Raw genomic sequence first — 16,510 nt, forward strand, 5'->3', positions numbered from 1 at the left:
GCGGTGCTATCGCCATCACAGACACTTATACTCTCCTTAACAACAGTATGTGCTAAGAGACATTCAGGGAATGGATTTATTTATCCCGATAGATAATTAGGAGCAGCCTCAGCCGGCTCCAAACGGCAGGTTGAAAATTCTGATTGCATTCCGATAGCCAGTGGTCCTCCACGTCTCGTCAGAGACGGGAACAGTCTCAAACCAGGCTCTCGTCTCGACGACACTCTCGTACGGGTAGTCGACGGAGAAAGTCACATTTTGAATCTTTGTTTCCGAGAGCAGATTCATCGGCGCCGAAGGCTGGAGGCATGCCGCTGGTATCGCAGATGGTGTTATTCTGCAAATAATGAAGAAAGGATTTTGCCTTTGGTGCCTGAGCCGCTGTGTTACCGTGGTCAGCCAGAGAGCCAAAAATGCACGACAAAACACATGTCTCATACCTTATGTGTCCATCCGGAAAGTCGTGTCGGTTCTGGGCAGGATCCAGGAGGGCCTTCGCCGCAGCGGCCCAGGCAAATCTTCAGCTCGGGGAAGTGGTCGAAGACACCCCAGTACATTATCCTTAGAATATGCTTCACGGTCGCTCTCGCGGACCCGTACGGCGCGCCGTGGACGATGGGTATATGCTCAAGCACTCTGAGGTTCGCTGGGCGCGGGACACGAGGGTGGACGAAATCCGGTGTCCCTAATAGCCTTTCGGCGGTTTTCCAAAGAATGTCGAACTGTGATTTCCCCCGACTAGATCGCCGCAGCTAGGCTGAAAGCAACTTTCAGCCAGATAGTTGGCATCCAGTACTCTCTCCTTGCTTTTGCGCCGCTGTTCTACTTTTACGGACGACGGCTCCGACCAGGGAGGACATGAATGGTGCTACTTTACGCCAACAATGCCTATACAAAGCAACAGATATAAATGCAGGAAAGTTTTATTCTATGACTTTGGCATTTTAGTATAGCATTTTGTCTCCATTTCTGATGCCTTGACGGTGTCATCCAAAGAAGAACCCATTCAGGTCAAGCCCCAGTAGACGGGATTAGTACCGAGTGTTCAGGCAGCAACTGAAACAGTCTCCTCAACCTGATATTTGGGAAGTTTGTCGCCAGCAGCCCATTTGTACTTGGAGCCCGGGTGATCATCGGGCAGCCTTCTCGTCCCCAGGAAGACCTCTCTCGCTGTGGCACCTTCCTTGTCCACCGCAGATCTAAAGAGCCCGCGGCGCTGTAGCTCCGGCAACAAGTATTCGATGATATCCTCAAAGGTCCCGGGATTGGCGATATGAGCGAGATTGAATCCGTCCACCCCGGAGACCTCCACCCAGCGCTCCAGTTCGTCGGCCACCGTGGTCGGGCTTCCGATGACCTTTGCCCCGAGTCCGCCTACACTGAGGTATTCCACGATCCGTCTCTTCGTCCAGGGTAAGCTATCGGTGCCGGGGACAGTAGCCGACCACCGCCGCACAATTGAGCGGACCCGTGGAGAGTCAGACAAGTTGAAGTCCTCGTCGTCCGAGTAGCCTGAGAGGTCGACTCCGGTCCATCCTCCAAACAGAGCCAGAGCGCCTTCATGGTCGGCGTACTTCAAGTAGTCTTCCCTCTTCTTGTACGCTTCCTCGTCGGTAGGTGCCACTATCACGTTGATACCCACAATGACCTTGATGTGGTTCGGGTCACGTCCCTCGCTTTGAGCGACTTTGCGAATATTTTCGACGGTAAGCCGGGTCACTTCTGGCGTCTGACCACCGACGAAGATTGCTTCGCCGTGCTTGCCTCCAAATCCATTCCCCGCCTCGGATACACCTGCCTGGAACAAGAAGGGCGTGCGCTGTGGCGACGGTTCGCAGAAATGCGGCCCTGGCACCTCGAAGTATTTGCCCTTGTGGTTAATTTGCCGGACGGCGTCCGCAGCGATGTAGACACCGGCGTCTTTGTCCGCGAGGACGGCATCGTCGCGGAAACTGCCCTCCCACAGTTTATATACCACCTCCATGTATTCATGGGCGATGGCGTAGCGTTCATCGTGGGGGATCTGTTCCTTCAAGCCGTGGTTCCGCGCGGCGCTGTCCAGATACGAAGTGACGATATTCCACGCCAGACGGCCTTCGCTGAGATGGTCGACGGTAGACAGCCTTCTGGCCAGGGCGTAGGGCTTCTCGTAGGTCAGGCTGGCCGTCACCCCGAAGATCAAGTTCTTCGTAACGGCCGCCATAGCCGGGACCAAATACAGGGGGTCGTTCACGGGGAATTGCGCGCCCGACGACAGTGCGGGCACCACGTTCGCCGGACCTTTGTAGACGTCGTAGGGCCCCAGTGTGTCGGCGATGAACATGGCGTGGAAGTTGGCCCGGTCGAGCAGCTGGGCCAGATCCGTCCAGAAGGACAGCTTCTTGTACTGGTCCGTCTTGTTGCGAGGGTGGCGCCACAGCCCAGGCGCGAGATGGCCCGGCGTGTTCATGACGAAGGCATTGAGAATCATCTCTTTCTTCTTCTTTTGTCCCGAGGAATCGCCAGTGGGAGCGGCGCCATTCGTGGTCACAGACTCTGGTATTTCTGCCATCGTTTGTGAGAAGGCTGCTCGAATTCCACGTCTCAAAATCGTGTGAATTGGTTTGCTAGAAGGTGACTTGGCACAGTGAGGTTAAGTCTCGATATATTATTTTCCCTCCCACCTCGTCCGGTCTGAATGCCATTCGTAGGGGTTTCGGAGACTGTTGACAGTCGCAATACTCGGTTCATGGCACGCCATCGTCGCCGATCCACTTCTCTGGACACGACAGTGTGAATGGCTCTTGATTGGCTGTTGCGTCTTACGACTGAACCTGAACTGAGCAATATGTGGAATTGAGGACGCGCTCTTTTGGACGTAGCCTATGCCCTCTCCGTTTGGAAGTCTTTTTGTCCGCTTATGCATGAATCGTTCCACCTTGACAAAAATCTCACGTGCGCAGACTGCTCTCCTCTAATAAAAGGGATTTTACCCTCTGAATACATATCATGACTCTACTATCGTTATCTCGTGCCAACGATGGTGAAGGACTCTTTCTATCAACGGCTAATTACATACTTTCTTCCTCTCGCTCAGTCTCTGCCAAAATCTAGAGGGGATAGATGAAGTATTTGTTCTCCAGGTCCGTCAAATCCAGCAAAGAAATGTCCACCTCCACCTCTGTTCTATTGCCGTCAGCGTCAATCTGCTCGATCACTCCAGTCCTCGTCTTGCCGGCAGCCTCTTGCTCTGCGATCCACGTGCGACGCTCTTTGTTCCGACGGGAGAGAATCCAGTTGATCACCAGGAGGATAGCCGGGGTACCGACCCAGCTGATTACGATCTGGACGATCCACGCAGAATAATACCGAGGGGCATCTCGTGGAACCCAGATCTGTGGAGAGATCAAGTTTGCAATGCCGTAGCCAGCCATGAAGAAAACGTTGCGGGCTAGTTTCTTCGTGTATCCGGCGGCCGTCGACGTGGTCCACCCCAGAGCCATGATGTAGGTGATGCCGTAGGTATTGCCCGCGAGGATCAAACATGCCAGCAGAGAGATCGTCTTGCCCCATTGAATGGCCACCATGCCGATGCCGCCTGCAATGGCGGGAAGGCACCAGATAGTTCCCCAATAGGCCTTGCGCCATGGGAAATAGTGGAGCAGAATGGTGGCGACGATACAACAGGCGACGGCAAAGCCACCAGCCGCGGTGCTGACAAGTGTAGATCCGAGGTCGGAGACACCTATGGCGACGAAGAGGAGATTCTGCTGGTATGCAATGTTATTGGAGATCATGAGTGTGAAGGCCTGGAGCCCGAAGAGCCACGAGATGGGATCTCGAATGGCTTCACGCAGCTGGCTCTTTTTGACTTTCTTGTATTCGATAGAGCTCGTAGTCGTATCGTGGATTTCTTTGACCAGGTACAGTCTCTCTTGGAGATTTAAAAACCTTGCCTCGCCTGGGTTGTTCGGATAGATGTAGAAGACCAGGATCGAAAGAAAGAAAGTTGAACCTCCGGTGACGATCATGAAGAGCTTCCAGGGTAACACCGAGCTGTGGCTGAACAAGAGACCATACGCGATGAAACCTGCGGGGATGGGCGCGCCCATACAGGAGATCCAGAACAGCGGTTGGAGGAGGCCCTGGACGTGTGGGACGAAAAACATGCCCATAGTGATTTCAATTGCCGGGACAACAACCGACTCGACAAAGCCCAAGAAGAATCTCAGGGCGACCAAGGCCCCGTAGCTTCCTGCCGTGCAGTGGAGGAAGATGATGACCGACCAGAGGAAGATAGTCACGCCCATGAAGCGGCCAAGAGGAACTCGCTGGATGAGGTAATGGCCTGGCACTTGGCCGATGATATATCCTTGAAACAAGAATTAGCTGCGTTTGCTACCTCGAAGCTGTGGGTTCTGCCTGTACCAGCGTAGAAGAGCGTGTTGAGGTTGTTATATTGTCCATTGCCAATGCCAGTCTCCTCGAACAAACCCAGGATGGAAGCATACGCCAGGGTCGCCTTATCGATCTGCCATAATATGTTAGTGTTTCGTCGTCTTGGGAATATCTTTCCGCGCCAACATACGAAAAGCATCAAGTTGATGACCAACAAGAGTGGCACAAGGCCGTAGTACAGCTTTCGCCTGAGTCTCCGTACGCCCTCCTGATCTAGGGTGAGGCCAGCTGAATCTCCATATTCTTTCACTAGGCCGAAAGTCACATCTGCATCCTTCTCTGAGATATGTGGTTCGGGCTTCTGGGTCACACCGGGCAGTACGAGCTTCTCGGCCATTGTGATCCAAGCCGTGAGAAAAATACCAGTATCAAGAAGGAGGTCTAATGGTAGACAGGTTTTGAAGACCGATACTCAGACCAGGTCAAGGACTGCTGTGCCTTATGAGTTTTTTTGTCCTATAGTCGTTCGTGATATTGCCCATTATTCGCGTCATTCCTCGTCTTGCATGCGAAGACGGCCTGGCTCAAGAAATCTAGTCCTGATATGGCTCTGCTGGGGCTGCCAAGGGGACCGTACGATGCATTTGGGAGATAGCCGTTGAGCCACTAAATGGGTAGCTTGAGGAACTTGCCAGGGCTTGCTGGGCCCGCCCTGGCGCCTGCACGATGGCACGAGATAAAGCTTGAGATGCTTGATCATTTTAGGGCAATGGGCACCTCTGCCTAGTGGCATGATCGTCCTTCGGTGGGCATTTGGATCGCCACTCACTCCTTTCCTGCTTGTAGTTAGTGCTTCGTATTGTCGAATCTGAGAGCATGTGGCGGAAAACTCTCCGTTCTGCCGTGTTATCATGAGATTCTCTCATACGGATCATCTCGGACTTGTTCCAGCAGGTGCGAACAGGTTGTAGTTCTCTGAAAAGATCGCGTCGCATATTGGCCCTCTTTAAGGTCTTCCTTCCACCCGCTGTACGATTCGATATATATTATAGAGCTCATGTGAACGAAGTAGCCTGATGCTGTCATCTCCCACGATCCCATTAGTCCCAGAGTAACCCTACTATCTGCCGCCATCTCGGTGTTTTGGTTTCCGGCCCTATATCTTCGGCAGCTCGTTCAAGAGCCTCGTCAAGAGGGATCTCGGAGAGTTTCACAATCTTCGTCCGCTTGTATATCTTCCATACCACATATGCAGTGATCACGAGAGGTATGTCCCTTTGACAGAGATGTCAGTAGACTTACTGAAAGAGGGTCGGAAATACTGCACTTACAAATATGACGAGATGAAACCACTGGTGGACCAATTCCCTTTGGTGAAGACGGGAAACCCAGCAGTGAAAAGAATCACAACGCACAAGAGCAGTGCCGCAGGAGTTGAAAACTCTGTAATGAAAGTTTCATTAGCATAAAGCACGCAGACCGGGAGTATATCAAGACATACCCGTCCATCTTGAATGCCAAGGGAGCATTTTCAAGTCTAATCCTTGCGCCTTCATAGCCTGTAGCAGCCGCAAATGGTTCAGCAGCACCGTTATCCACGATATCAGCACACCGCACGCCGTCAAGTCCACAAGCCACCAGAACACCGTCAGCGCACCGTCCGAGAGGCTCATGAAAGCCAGGAACATGAAGGCTGTGAAAAACAGCACGCACACGTAGGGAACACCCCATGGTGTAGTGCGCAGGAAGATTTTAGGCGCCTGGTTTTTCAGTGCAAGGCCGTACAGGACACGGGTACCGGCAAGCAATGCTTGATTTGAGCTGGACCACGCCGAGGTGATCACGATGGCGTTCACGAGTGATGCAACGCCCCTGAGGCCTGCTGCGCTGGCTGCGATCACGAACGGGCTCTGCGCAGCGGTGCCGGACTCATCATCAAGTCGGGGATCGTCGCTGGGCACAAGCATGCCCACGATGAGCACAGCCAGGATATAGAACGTTGAAACACGAATGAAGACCCGCTTACACGCCTTGGGAATGGCCACTCGTGGATGTCGCGTCTCGGCTGCCGCCATAGCAATGCTTTCCGTTCCGGCAAAGCTGAATACAGCGTTGCTCATGACGGCCCAATAGCCCAAGAAGTTGCCCCAAGAACCGGTGGCTATGTACTCGACGAACGGGCCAGGATTCTTCCAGTATCTGAAGCCGGTACGAGGGGTACCCGAAACTCCGCCCAGGTCGATGATTAGGCCGAGCAGGATCAGGAAGATGATGAACAGGATCTTCAGTAGAGCGAACCAGAACTCGACCTCGCCATAAATACCGATGAAACACATGCCGACAATGACGGTCAGAGCAATGAATGTCACGATCCAAACTGAAGGATTGACATCTGTCCAATACTGGAAGAGAACGCAGAGCGCTGTGATTTCGGCCGGGATAGAGAGACAATTGCCGTACACAATGTTATAGCTGTTGGCTGCATGTTAGGACGCGACAGTGCTCAGAATGGAGGGAATAATGTACCCGATTGCAAAGCCAAAAGCAGGATCGATCAAGAGTTCGGCATGCCTGACGAACGAACCAGTGACAGGCAAAAGAGCCGTCACCTCGCCCAGGGCAAACTGTACTGCGCAAACCACTAGGCCGATAGTCGCATAGCCAAGCAGTGCCCCTAGAGGACCAGCGGTCTGGATTGAGCCCCCGAGACCGAGAAAGAGGCCCGTTCCCTTGGTACATCAATCAGCCTTGCAAAGAACATATGAAAAGGAATTGTGGGAAAACATACAATCGCTCCAGCGATAGCGATGAGTGACACATGCCGCTGATGAAGACCCCGTCTAAGCTCACGATCCTCTGTGGCCGTCACAAAGTCGCTTTCATCGAGGTTCGAAGACCTTTCCCCAACGTATGGCGGGGAGAGAGCAGCTGGCTCTACATTTGTTTGCACCTGCTTCTGTGTTGTATCCGCCATGGATAGATTCAAGCACGGGTTGATAATTGACACTTGCTGCAGGAAGTGCTGCGTCGTGCGTTAAAATACCAGCTGAGGCAGAAGGTTGAGGTATCAAAATTCCAGTACGACAGCAAAATTTCGCCGCCAGATTGCGTGCTCGATTGGACTGGGGTAAGCACGAGGTGTCGCCAGAATCCCACCCCACGACGACAGACTTTAGTCTATTGTAGCGTAAGTGTTGCAGATTGACGGTGCTCTGTGGCAGACATCTGGTTGATTGGGACGAGGGAGAACATTATTAGTACAAGCGCACGCCAGGCGATGCGTATCTCGTTCAGTGAGAAGGTGATCGAAGATAGATCGATTGTAAAGTCCTCAATGGTGGCTGACGATTCATGGAGCAGATAGGGAACAATGCTTAACCAACATAAGCATAGCCTTAAGGAGATGCGGGAGTTTCGGCTCCAGCTTCCTAGCCAGGAAGGTCACTGAAGGTTGACACCTGCGGGTATATCAAGTCCATTCCCTCGCTGCCCGTTAAAGATTGTACGACGAATTCTTCTCCTACACCGGGAACCAAGCGATGCTTTCTGATGAATTACAACTACCTCATCACTGGCACTCCAGATCAAGGACGCGTTCCATGAGAGGCTCAATATGCATAGAGAAATTCCAATAGGCTGATGTTTACAGTTGTGATGAAAATGTGTTCCTGAAAGACCAACCTGCACTGCACCGCACGAACCGTTGCCTAAGAGTCATCGGAGTTACCTTTAATCCACCTCATCAGTATTGAAGCCGAAGGCAAAAGGTATGCCGTCAGAAACCTCAGTTTGCTTCCTGTACTTTGTTAACCTTGCTCAATTTTTCTGAACCCAGCAATCTCGACATGAGCCATCTGACACTCCGTGCCTGAGGCTGCAGCAAGGGAAGGCCCCAGGCTCTTCGGTAGTTTTTCCGCATTGTTGTTAAGTTTGCAAAACTGCGTGGTGGGTATTGTAGGAGCACGAATTAGTCCGTCGAAAACGTTTGAGTATATCCATGTAGAAGGCCGACCGGCTCTTCCCCATCTGGTCGGTAAGAGGCAGCATTGCGCTATTCACTAACCTTTGCAAGCTTCAAGGTAAGACGGAAGGAGGGTAAGTGCCACAAGAGGTATGAAACAACATGGTGACCATATCTCGGGCGGATTTTTGACTTTTGATACCGCGTGTTGTATAGGCAAATACAGACCACACCCTCCACAATTTCAGTCGTCGTGGCTGTTAAGTACGTTCCAAAGAATATGAGTTGCAACCATCGGCAGCCAGGAACAATTCACGCTGCATTGGAATTGCTCTTATCGTCCGCCAGTCTTCGCTACTCCCTGCAAGATATGGAACCCAGCATTTGGAAATTGGTGGCAGACTCAAATAGTACCCGGATTCGACAGTCGGTCTGGGGTGTAAGATTTCTGCCACAGGTTCGCAGAAGCACAACACAGAATCGATCCCGGCCCGGCTCAGAGCATTTGGTAGTAATCCAGGATATAAGCTTCCTATGTAATCTGTGAGTAGTCTCGGAACATTCCTCTTCGACAATTCCACCTCCTTGACATCGATAAAGGTGGCGTTGATTTAGGAAGACTTTCAGGTGTTCGGGCAATCGGGGCAGCTTGACATGACGTTAGACATCCAAGGTCCCCCCAGCCAGTCATTGACCCGCCTATTGACTTCACCAGGGCTGAAGGATCAGAGATATCGTCGACAAGAGGAAAAGGGGAAGGGCGCTGAAATTTATCTCGGCTCGGCTTAAGGACTTGAGTCTTTAAAGCGGCACCGGGCATTGTCCTTGACTCGGCACGTGAGCAGGTGAGTGCCAAGCGGAGTGCATTCTCACCTTAATGCGACTTCGACCATGTCGGCACTGGGCATCGCCAGCAACCCCCATACTCACGATTCCATCTATTCTGACCCTGTATACTCTATTTCCTTAAGCCCTGGGTTTCATTGAACGGCCGAGTCGCAGAGATTGAGCCCTTATACTCCCGGAACCCCTCCGAAGCATTTCCCGACCGACCTCTGCCCCTCATGATGCGCGTTTGCCCAACTGCGTCGCATCACGGCCGAGGAGCTTTTGAGAAGGTTTCATCTCCTTCGGAGTAACGATCTCAGTGCGCGGGAGACCGTGAAACCTCGATCGCGTCCGGAGGAGTGCCATCATGGCTGCGGTCATGGCGAAGCCTGCGGCTACGGCGACCAAGATGAAGAAACCTCCTCCGCCTCTTGTCCAGACAAATTTAAACGGTGTCAAGCCCACTGCGCCGTCTTCTTCACCTTCCAGTGCGCCCAAGACTCTTCCTGGACAGAACCAGACCCCCACGTCTACCACGGGTAACGGCGCTGTGACAAATGGCGCCGCCCGACCGAATCGACGAGTGCAGCGCCCGACAACAAGAAATAACACGGCTGATGGTGGATCTCTGGATAAGCGGGCTACTAAGAAATATCCTGAGCCTCATGGTATGCTGCCGCAGGTCCGAATTGTCGAGGCAGCGACACTGACAAACCGCGCTCTCTAGTCCCCAAAGAATCCCATATTCTCCGCAAGTTCAAAGGTTGCCCGCCTTCTCTCATCGTACATCTTCATCCCACCCATTTCCGGTTCGACCAGCAAGATGGTAGCTTCAGTTACCACTCCGAGATGCGTGTCTTTATTGAACATCTGGCCAGAGGCACGATTCCGCATGACATGGTTGAAGAGTTTCGGAAGTCCGAGGTAAAATACTACGATGGGTGGCTCATTGTTCGGGTGGTCGACCACAAGTCAGTCGCAAAGGCTGCTGCCGCTTCTGGGGCCGGTGCAGACGACGAAAAACCATTCTCAATCCACAACTATAATCAGTACATAACTCCATCTCCCTACGCGCCATACCCTACGAAGGAACAGTCGGTTGCAAAGTCTCCTCCCCTAAAACACGAACAGACCTCGAGCGACAGCAGGGCTCATCCCAGTTCCGACGACACCGTCGATATCGCCCCAAAATCATCAAAGCCGCAACCGAAGGTCTATCATGTCGCCCTGCGGCCTACCATTCTCTCCCGGCACATGGATCTCGTTATTGATGCGATGACGCCAGATCCGAAATCGCTGAATCGGAAGCAATCACAAGCCAACGTCAATAGCCGTGCACCGGGATCTGGTGCTCCACAGACCCCGATATCAGGCATTCCACCGACTCCTTCGGCTGAGAAGGGCCCACCCTTCAAGAAGATCAAGCTGAAGATTGATCCTAAGGATATGCTCGAATACGAAGGCAGAGTGGTAAACGCCACGGCACCTCCTTTGTATCTAGAGCCCGTTGAGAGTCTGGAGGAAGCGGAAACCCTTATTAGCCTGCTGAAGGATCCACTTCACGACCAACGACCACCGTCACCCAAGAGCCGGAAAAGGACAGTTGCTGAACTTGCGGCAGATGACGCGCACGCCAAGGAACAGGAACGATTTATGCTCATTATGGATGAGCGCACTACGGGTACCAATGGCGCAGCAAATGCTGCGGGTGTGGACGGCCAAGCGGGTGCGGCTCTTTTCCAGCCCCGTTTCGAGAAGTTCAATGCCCTTGATAGTATCAAGCGAGAAATTGCCGAGCGGAAGCAGCGTGAGAAGGATCGGCAGCTTCAAGAAGACGAAAATAGAAGGGGCCAGCAAGAACGGATGCAGGAAGAGGAGAAGAAGCGACTCCTGCTACAACGTGCTCACGAAAGCCGGATTGTGCGAGCTCGTCACCAAGAAATGGTGGCCTCAATGGCAGCCCAGCAGGCCGCGCAGGCGGCGCAAGCCCAGCAACAGCAGCAGCAACAAATCCAGCAACAACTTCAACAGCAGCAGCAGGCGGCCGCTCAAGCTGCCCAAAGGCCACCCTCTCAACAACAAGTTAACGGCATACCTCCGAACATGCAGAGCCAAATCATGGCTGGTCAACAGCGGGGATCGCCTATCATCCGTCAGGGCACCCCACATGCAGCGTCCTCGCCTGTTGTTACGAGCGCGGCTCAGGGTGGCGTTTCCATGGCGATATCTGGTTCGCAACAGGGGCACGGATCTCCGCCCCGACCAAGTTCAGCCGTCCAGCATGGCCACCCCAGCGCACCTATGACCCGGGCTCCGAGTACCCAAGGTCCAAGTCGAAATGGTACTCCACAGATACCTCACGGAACCCCTGCTCAAAGGAATGCCACTCCTATCATGCGGCAGAATACCCCTGCGCAGCCGGTTCCACACGGTAGCCCTCATGGAGCTACCTCTCAAATGGTAGCTGCTGGGATGATGTCGGGACTACAGGCACAGATGCCGAATGGCGTGCCCAGACAGCTGAATCCTCAGCAACTAGCTGAGATGCAACGACGCCACGCATTGCATCAACAGGCTGCCGCACATGCTCAGCAAGCAGCGATGCAGCAGCAATTGGCCAACGGAACTCCGCAAATGTCCCCTGCTCAAGTGGCCCACATACAGGCACAACAGCATGCACAGGTGGATCGGCAAGCTGCAATGGCCCGCCAAGCCGCTCAACAGCAGCAGCAGCAACAACAACAACAGGCACAACAGCAGGCACAACAGCAGGCACAACAGCAGGCGATGCAACAGCAGCAGCAGCAGCAACAGCAACAGCAGCAAGGAACTCCACAAAGCGCACACATGTCCCCCAATCCTGCCCAAAGTCAAAAGGCCTACAATCAATCTGTTGCCGAGCACGTCAAGGCTCAAATACAGAGCCTGCAGCAAGCGCAAAATCACGGGTCTCCGGCGCCGACTCATATGACGCCTCAGCAGCAAGCCGCCCAGCTAGCTCATGTCCAACAACAGCAACGAATGATGCAAGCGGCCCAAGCCCAGGCGCAGGGACAGATGATGGGACAAGGTGTCCCCGTTCCGCAACAACGAGCCCAAGTGGACCCTCAACTCAAGCAAATATTCCAGCAGACGCTGCAGAGCTATACACAACGCTTCGCCCAGCAAGCTGCTCAGAAGTATGGCGGGAACGTGCAAATGTTACAACCGCAGGAAATGCAGCATGTGCAAATGCAAGCCCAGAGGTTCGCACAGGCTGCCATCCAGAAGCGTCAAGCGGCCATGAGTCAAATGGCGCAGATGCAACAAGCTCAGGTGCGACAACAAATGGCACAACAGGGCGGTGGAATGCAGAACGGTATGATGAATATGCAAAATGTGCAGGGAGTCAACCCGAGCATGGCAGCGATGTTGCAACAGCAGCAGGCGCAACATATGCAGCAGATGCAGATGCAGCATGCACAGCAGATGATGGCGGCACAGCAACAACATCAACAGCAACAGCAGCAGCAGCAGCAAAACATGCAGTTCCAGCAGAGATAGCCGGTGCGGCACCTTGGTCGAGGTTCAGGGTTGGAAGGAAGGATGCGCCGTGGTGCTTTTCACCGAAACATTGTTTTTATTGCTTTACACACCAGCTTCTGCTTAGGTTCTCACGACTGGGTGGACGTTCTGGATTTACACTGACCCGGTTGGCGGAGTCTGGGACCGTGACAGGCGATGCTTGATTCTCGGATCTTCTTTAGTCCCACGGCAACTTGGGTTCGACAAGGATTGGACGAGACGGGGGAACTCCGCGATATACTATCCACCGAAAATGGGGGAATTGGTGTTGGAGCACCGTGTTCCGTTTGCTGCTTGCCCCGTGCGGGCTTTGAGGCGATCTACGATGTCCATGAAAAGAATGACTGCATTCTGGCGGAGTGAGGTGATGAACAGGGGTTGAGTTTACGCGCAGATGGGTCTTGATAGCATAATGCGATGCGATGTGGTTGGGTTGTCGGGAGGCGATACTGATACCCAGATAGTCTTCCAGGTCAATGGTTTATTTGCCTGGCTGTGTATATTGCTAAACTAGTCTTTTGACATATTGGGACCCTTATCTGGATCTATTCACCAGCGTTTCGACTTGCTACTCGTTTGGAGATTGCTATTGCGTCGTCATCTCGTCGTGTATGTATACAAGATATTACACCTCGAGCAACCTGTTTTGGTTGCTGCTCGTCAGACGAAAACTCTCACGCAATTCGTTTCTTCGAGCTATTCCCAGCTTCGAAGGTGGTCTAACCGCAAAGATTGCTAGGTTGTTCTCTGGCTTCGTTACGCTACCTTCCTCTCATCTCTCACAACCACTGCCTGGAAGAGACCTGAGGGTCTGTCCTGTATTGTCACGGAGAATGGTGTTTGGTAGTTCTCCATCGGCTTTCGCAGTACATACGATACAGCGAAATTGTCATTCGCTCAATATGTTCCAGTTTTGTGTCCTGGGAGGAAAACCTCGCTGGTGTCGTGTCGGCAGCCCCACGATCTCAAAGCCCAGACAGGAGAAGAGGTATGTCAAATGGTCTGGCATATAGTTCTGGATGTGAGGCCGCCAGGATCTTCAAAAAGATGTACCTCGACAGAGAGAACTGCGGACTGGCATCTCTTGAACATACAATACAAGACGAACGAGGATGACGCCAACTAAATATTTATGTACCTGTCAGACGCCGCTTTTTATTTTCCTTTCTGGTCATCTGATGGTAATCTCTTGCTCCGCAATAATCCAAACACGGTTCTCTACCTCTGGCCGAGAACAGGCATTGCGCATATCGATATCGATATCCGGTGCCCTGGCCAGATTTGCGCAAGCATATGGACCTCGACGGGGCAGCATCCACACGAGGAACGCCACCGATGAGGAGTAATAGTCCACCCACCCACCAGTTCCAATCCCACCGCGAGCTATGTGAGTGTTCCCTTTTTTGATCTGTTCCGATCCGTCGAATAGAGCAGCCCTGGCATTAAAGACGCAGTATCTACATGGCCCAGGGCAGCTATGTAGCTCGGCCCCTTATCTATTCTGCCCGCCCGGCCCTTGCGTAACTGACTGACCCCGAATGTCCCCAACCCAAACAGGACAACACCCAGCAGCCCCCCTGCTGCACCCACTTTCATCGTCGGGTATCCCACGACGAAAAGCGAGAAGGCTCAGTCTCGTAGCGCGGTCCGAGCTAATGCATCGAGGCTCCGTTGGCGAAAGAGCGCCATCGCGTCCGCTCCTGTGCGAAGCCCTGGCCACCCTACACCACGAAGGATACCCCCGCCAACCACAGGCCAGCTTGAGTTGCCGCATCAGGTAGGCCACGATAGGACCCAGTCCCGGCTCACTAATCATGAGTCGGCGGCGGCACTGGTGCCCGTCCACCACTCACCGCTGCTGTGGGACGAGGAGCAGCAACAGGAACAGGGAGACGCTCGAATGCTTCTGAGCCACCCTTCTTCCACCTCTCCTAACATCCTAAGCCTGCCTCTCCCCGTGCCGGTGCCCCAGCTGGTCTCATTCTCCGACCACGAGACCCGGCTGCTCCTCAATCAGCTCTACGAGACCTTCAGCCAGGCCCTCCCGACTCTCTCGTCCGGCGAGAATGAGCTGGCGGCGACATGGGTGCGCACGATCATGTCCGACCCGGGCCTTCTGTATGCGTACATGTTCTCGCAGCTCATGCGGAACAAGCACAAGCACGACCTCGACCGCAAGGCCGAACGCCAGCTCCTGCACGCCTACGCCGAGACCATCACGTACGTCAACACGGCCCTGTCCGACCACGCGACGGCGTGCAGTGACAGCACGCTCCTCGCCGTCTTCACGCTGGCCTATCATTCCATGACGCTCGACTCGCGGCCGCAGCCAAGTCATAGGTCGCCACGGGCTCCGACGCAAGGGCCCTTGGCCTCGCTGCGCCTGTTGAATCTCTACGGCGGCCCTCTCGGGGCGGCTTCGATCCATCGAGACGGGCTGTTGAAGATGATCGAGCTCCGTGGCGGGATTGAAAAGTTCACATTGCCGGGACTGGGGGGACTTCTTTGCTAGTAAGTTTTGGGAGGAGAAGACCGGCCAGAGAGACATGCAGGAAGCAGACTCTGACCCATAACAACCCCTTCTTAGTGCCGACCTCATCTTCGCGAGCCGCACGATCCAGCGTCCCCGCTTGCCCTTCGCCCCCTGCCTAAGCGTGAACTTCGAGAGCGTCCTGACGGGCGTGTGGCGCGCCGACCACCCGCTCCATCGCCTGGGCCGCGGGTTTTCCGTACTAGATCACGTCGGCGCGCCGCTGCTGGACACGTTGGACCTGCAAGTCGCGCTGCACGGGCTGAGCCAGTACACGCTCGCGGTGGACGACTACCTGGCCGGCCGGCCCGAGGCACCCAGTCTCGCGGTGCTGGAAGAGCTGCGGTGCTGGGTGATGCACGGGATCCTGTCTCTCACCACTCCTCCGGACCTGCCGCATGCGCCCTGCCCAACGGGCCTGGCGGTGCTGCAGACGTGCCAGCTGGCGGCGCTCACGTACGGCATGCTGTGCGTGTTCCCGCTGCCCGCGGCCCCCTTCGCGCGGCTGGCCCGGCGCATCAGACAGTGCCTGGCGCGGGGCGACGTTGCGCGGGCGTGGGCCGCCGCGCCGCACCTCACGCTATGGATCACCTTCATCGGCGGCGTGGCATCTCTGGGCGCGAACAACGATGACGACGACGACGACACCCGCGCCTGGTTCGTGTGCGTCATCGACCGCTGCCGGCGCCGGTTGCGCATCGACTCCTGGCTCGCCCTCCGCGACGCCGTCCTGCTCGAGTTCCTGTGGCTGCCCACCACCAATGACGCCGACGGGATGGAGTTGTGGCACGAGATCGAGGCGTCAAGACCACCCTGTGCCGTCGGGGGTGCTGTGTGATTTGGCCACTCTGCTGCTGGCCCAAAGAGAAAAGAGCAAGCAAAGAAGAAGAGGCAAGAACAGGATAGTGGCGAGTTCTCGACTGGGACGCTGGTCACGGACTCGACTCGACTTCTCGGTCAGTGACAATCACATAATACCTGCCTGGCGCAAGAAACACGGTCTGTGAGCTGCAGCACTGGCGACTTTTTGAGGGCCACATATTACTCCAAGGAGATTGCTAGAGTTGGAGAAAAGAATGGGACTCAATCTGCGTTGCCAAAAGATATTTTACATACTTCTGCGACTTGTCGATGGACGAGTCGAACAGATAGGTGTACCGCATCTACATCGACAGGTACAGGTGAGCTGAGATGGGTAAATCGTCTGCACTCGAGAAACGCCCCCCCCCCCCCCCCTCCCCACACAAGCA

At 54.3% G+C, this 16,510-nt stretch overlaps 6 protein-coding genes across 6 annotated transcripts; 2 read left to right on the forward strand and 4 right to left on the reverse strand.

Annotated features, from left to right (window-relative positions):
• Positions 1-108: 108 nt before the first annotated feature.
• On the reverse strand, positions 109-557 carry AYL99_09279 (hypothetical protein; the record flags this gene model as incomplete). The annotated part of the gene is made up of 2 exons (XM_018840786.1): positions 109-381; positions 441-557. The coding sequence occupies 2 exons, from the start codon at positions 555-557 to the stop codon at positions 109-111; spliced, it is 390 nt and encodes a 129-aa protein (XP_018689467.1).
• Positions 558-1,045: 488 nt separating this feature from the next.
• AYL99_09280 (hypothetical protein) lies at positions 1,046-2,551 on the reverse strand (the record flags this gene model as incomplete). Its single annotated transcript, XM_018840787.1, has 1 exon — positions 1,046-2,551. The coding sequence occupies one exon, from the start codon at positions 2,549-2,551 to the stop codon at positions 1,046-1,048; it is 1,506 nt and encodes a 501-aa protein (XP_018689468.1).
• A 538-nt stretch (positions 2,552-3,089) lies between these two features.
• On the reverse strand, positions 3,090-4,774 carry AYL99_09281 (MFS transporter, ACS family, allantoate permease; the record flags this gene model as incomplete). Its single annotated transcript, XM_018840788.1, has 3 exons — positions 3,090-4,351; positions 4,408-4,510; positions 4,568-4,774. 3 exons carry the CDS (start codon positions 4,772-4,774, stop codon positions 3,090-3,092), a joined length of 1,572 nt encoding a protein of 523 aa, XP_018689469.1.
• Positions 4,775-5,477: 703 nt separating this feature from the next.
• Positions 5,478-7,351, reverse strand: AYL99_09282 (hypothetical protein; the record flags this gene model as incomplete). The annotated part of the gene is made up of 5 exons (XM_018840789.1): positions 5,478-5,652; positions 5,709-5,820; positions 5,879-6,849; positions 6,904-7,106; positions 7,166-7,351. 5 exons carry the CDS (start codon positions 7,349-7,351, stop codon positions 5,478-5,480), a joined length of 1,647 nt encoding a protein of 548 aa, XP_018689470.1.
• A 2,182-nt stretch (positions 7,352-9,533) lies between these two features.
• AYL99_09283 (hypothetical protein) lies at positions 9,534-12,709 on the forward strand (the record flags this gene model as incomplete). Its single annotated transcript, XM_018840790.1, has 2 exons — positions 9,534-9,834; positions 9,894-12,709. The coding sequence occupies 2 exons, from the start codon at positions 9,534-9,536 to the stop codon at positions 12,707-12,709; spliced, it is 3,117 nt and encodes a 1,038-aa protein (XP_018689471.1).
• Positions 12,710-14,630: 1,921 nt separating this feature from the next.
• Positions 14,631-16,098, forward strand: AYL99_09284 (hypothetical protein; the record flags this gene model as incomplete). The annotated part of the gene is made up of 2 exons (XM_018840791.1): positions 14,631-15,241; positions 15,318-16,098. The coding sequence occupies 2 exons, from the start codon at positions 14,631-14,633 to the stop codon at positions 16,096-16,098; spliced, it is 1,392 nt and encodes a 463-aa protein (XP_018689472.1).
• Between the last annotated feature and the right edge of the window lie 412 nt (positions 16,099-16,510).

The sequence above is a fragment of the Fonsecaea erecta genome, assembly GCF_001651985.1.
Source record: "Fonsecaea erecta strain CBS 125763 chromosome Unknown Scaff9, whole genome shotgun sequence".
NCBI classification, from domain to species: domain Eukaryota; kingdom Fungi; phylum Ascomycota; class Eurotiomycetes; order Chaetothyriales; family Herpotrichiellaceae; genus Fonsecaea; species Fonsecaea erecta.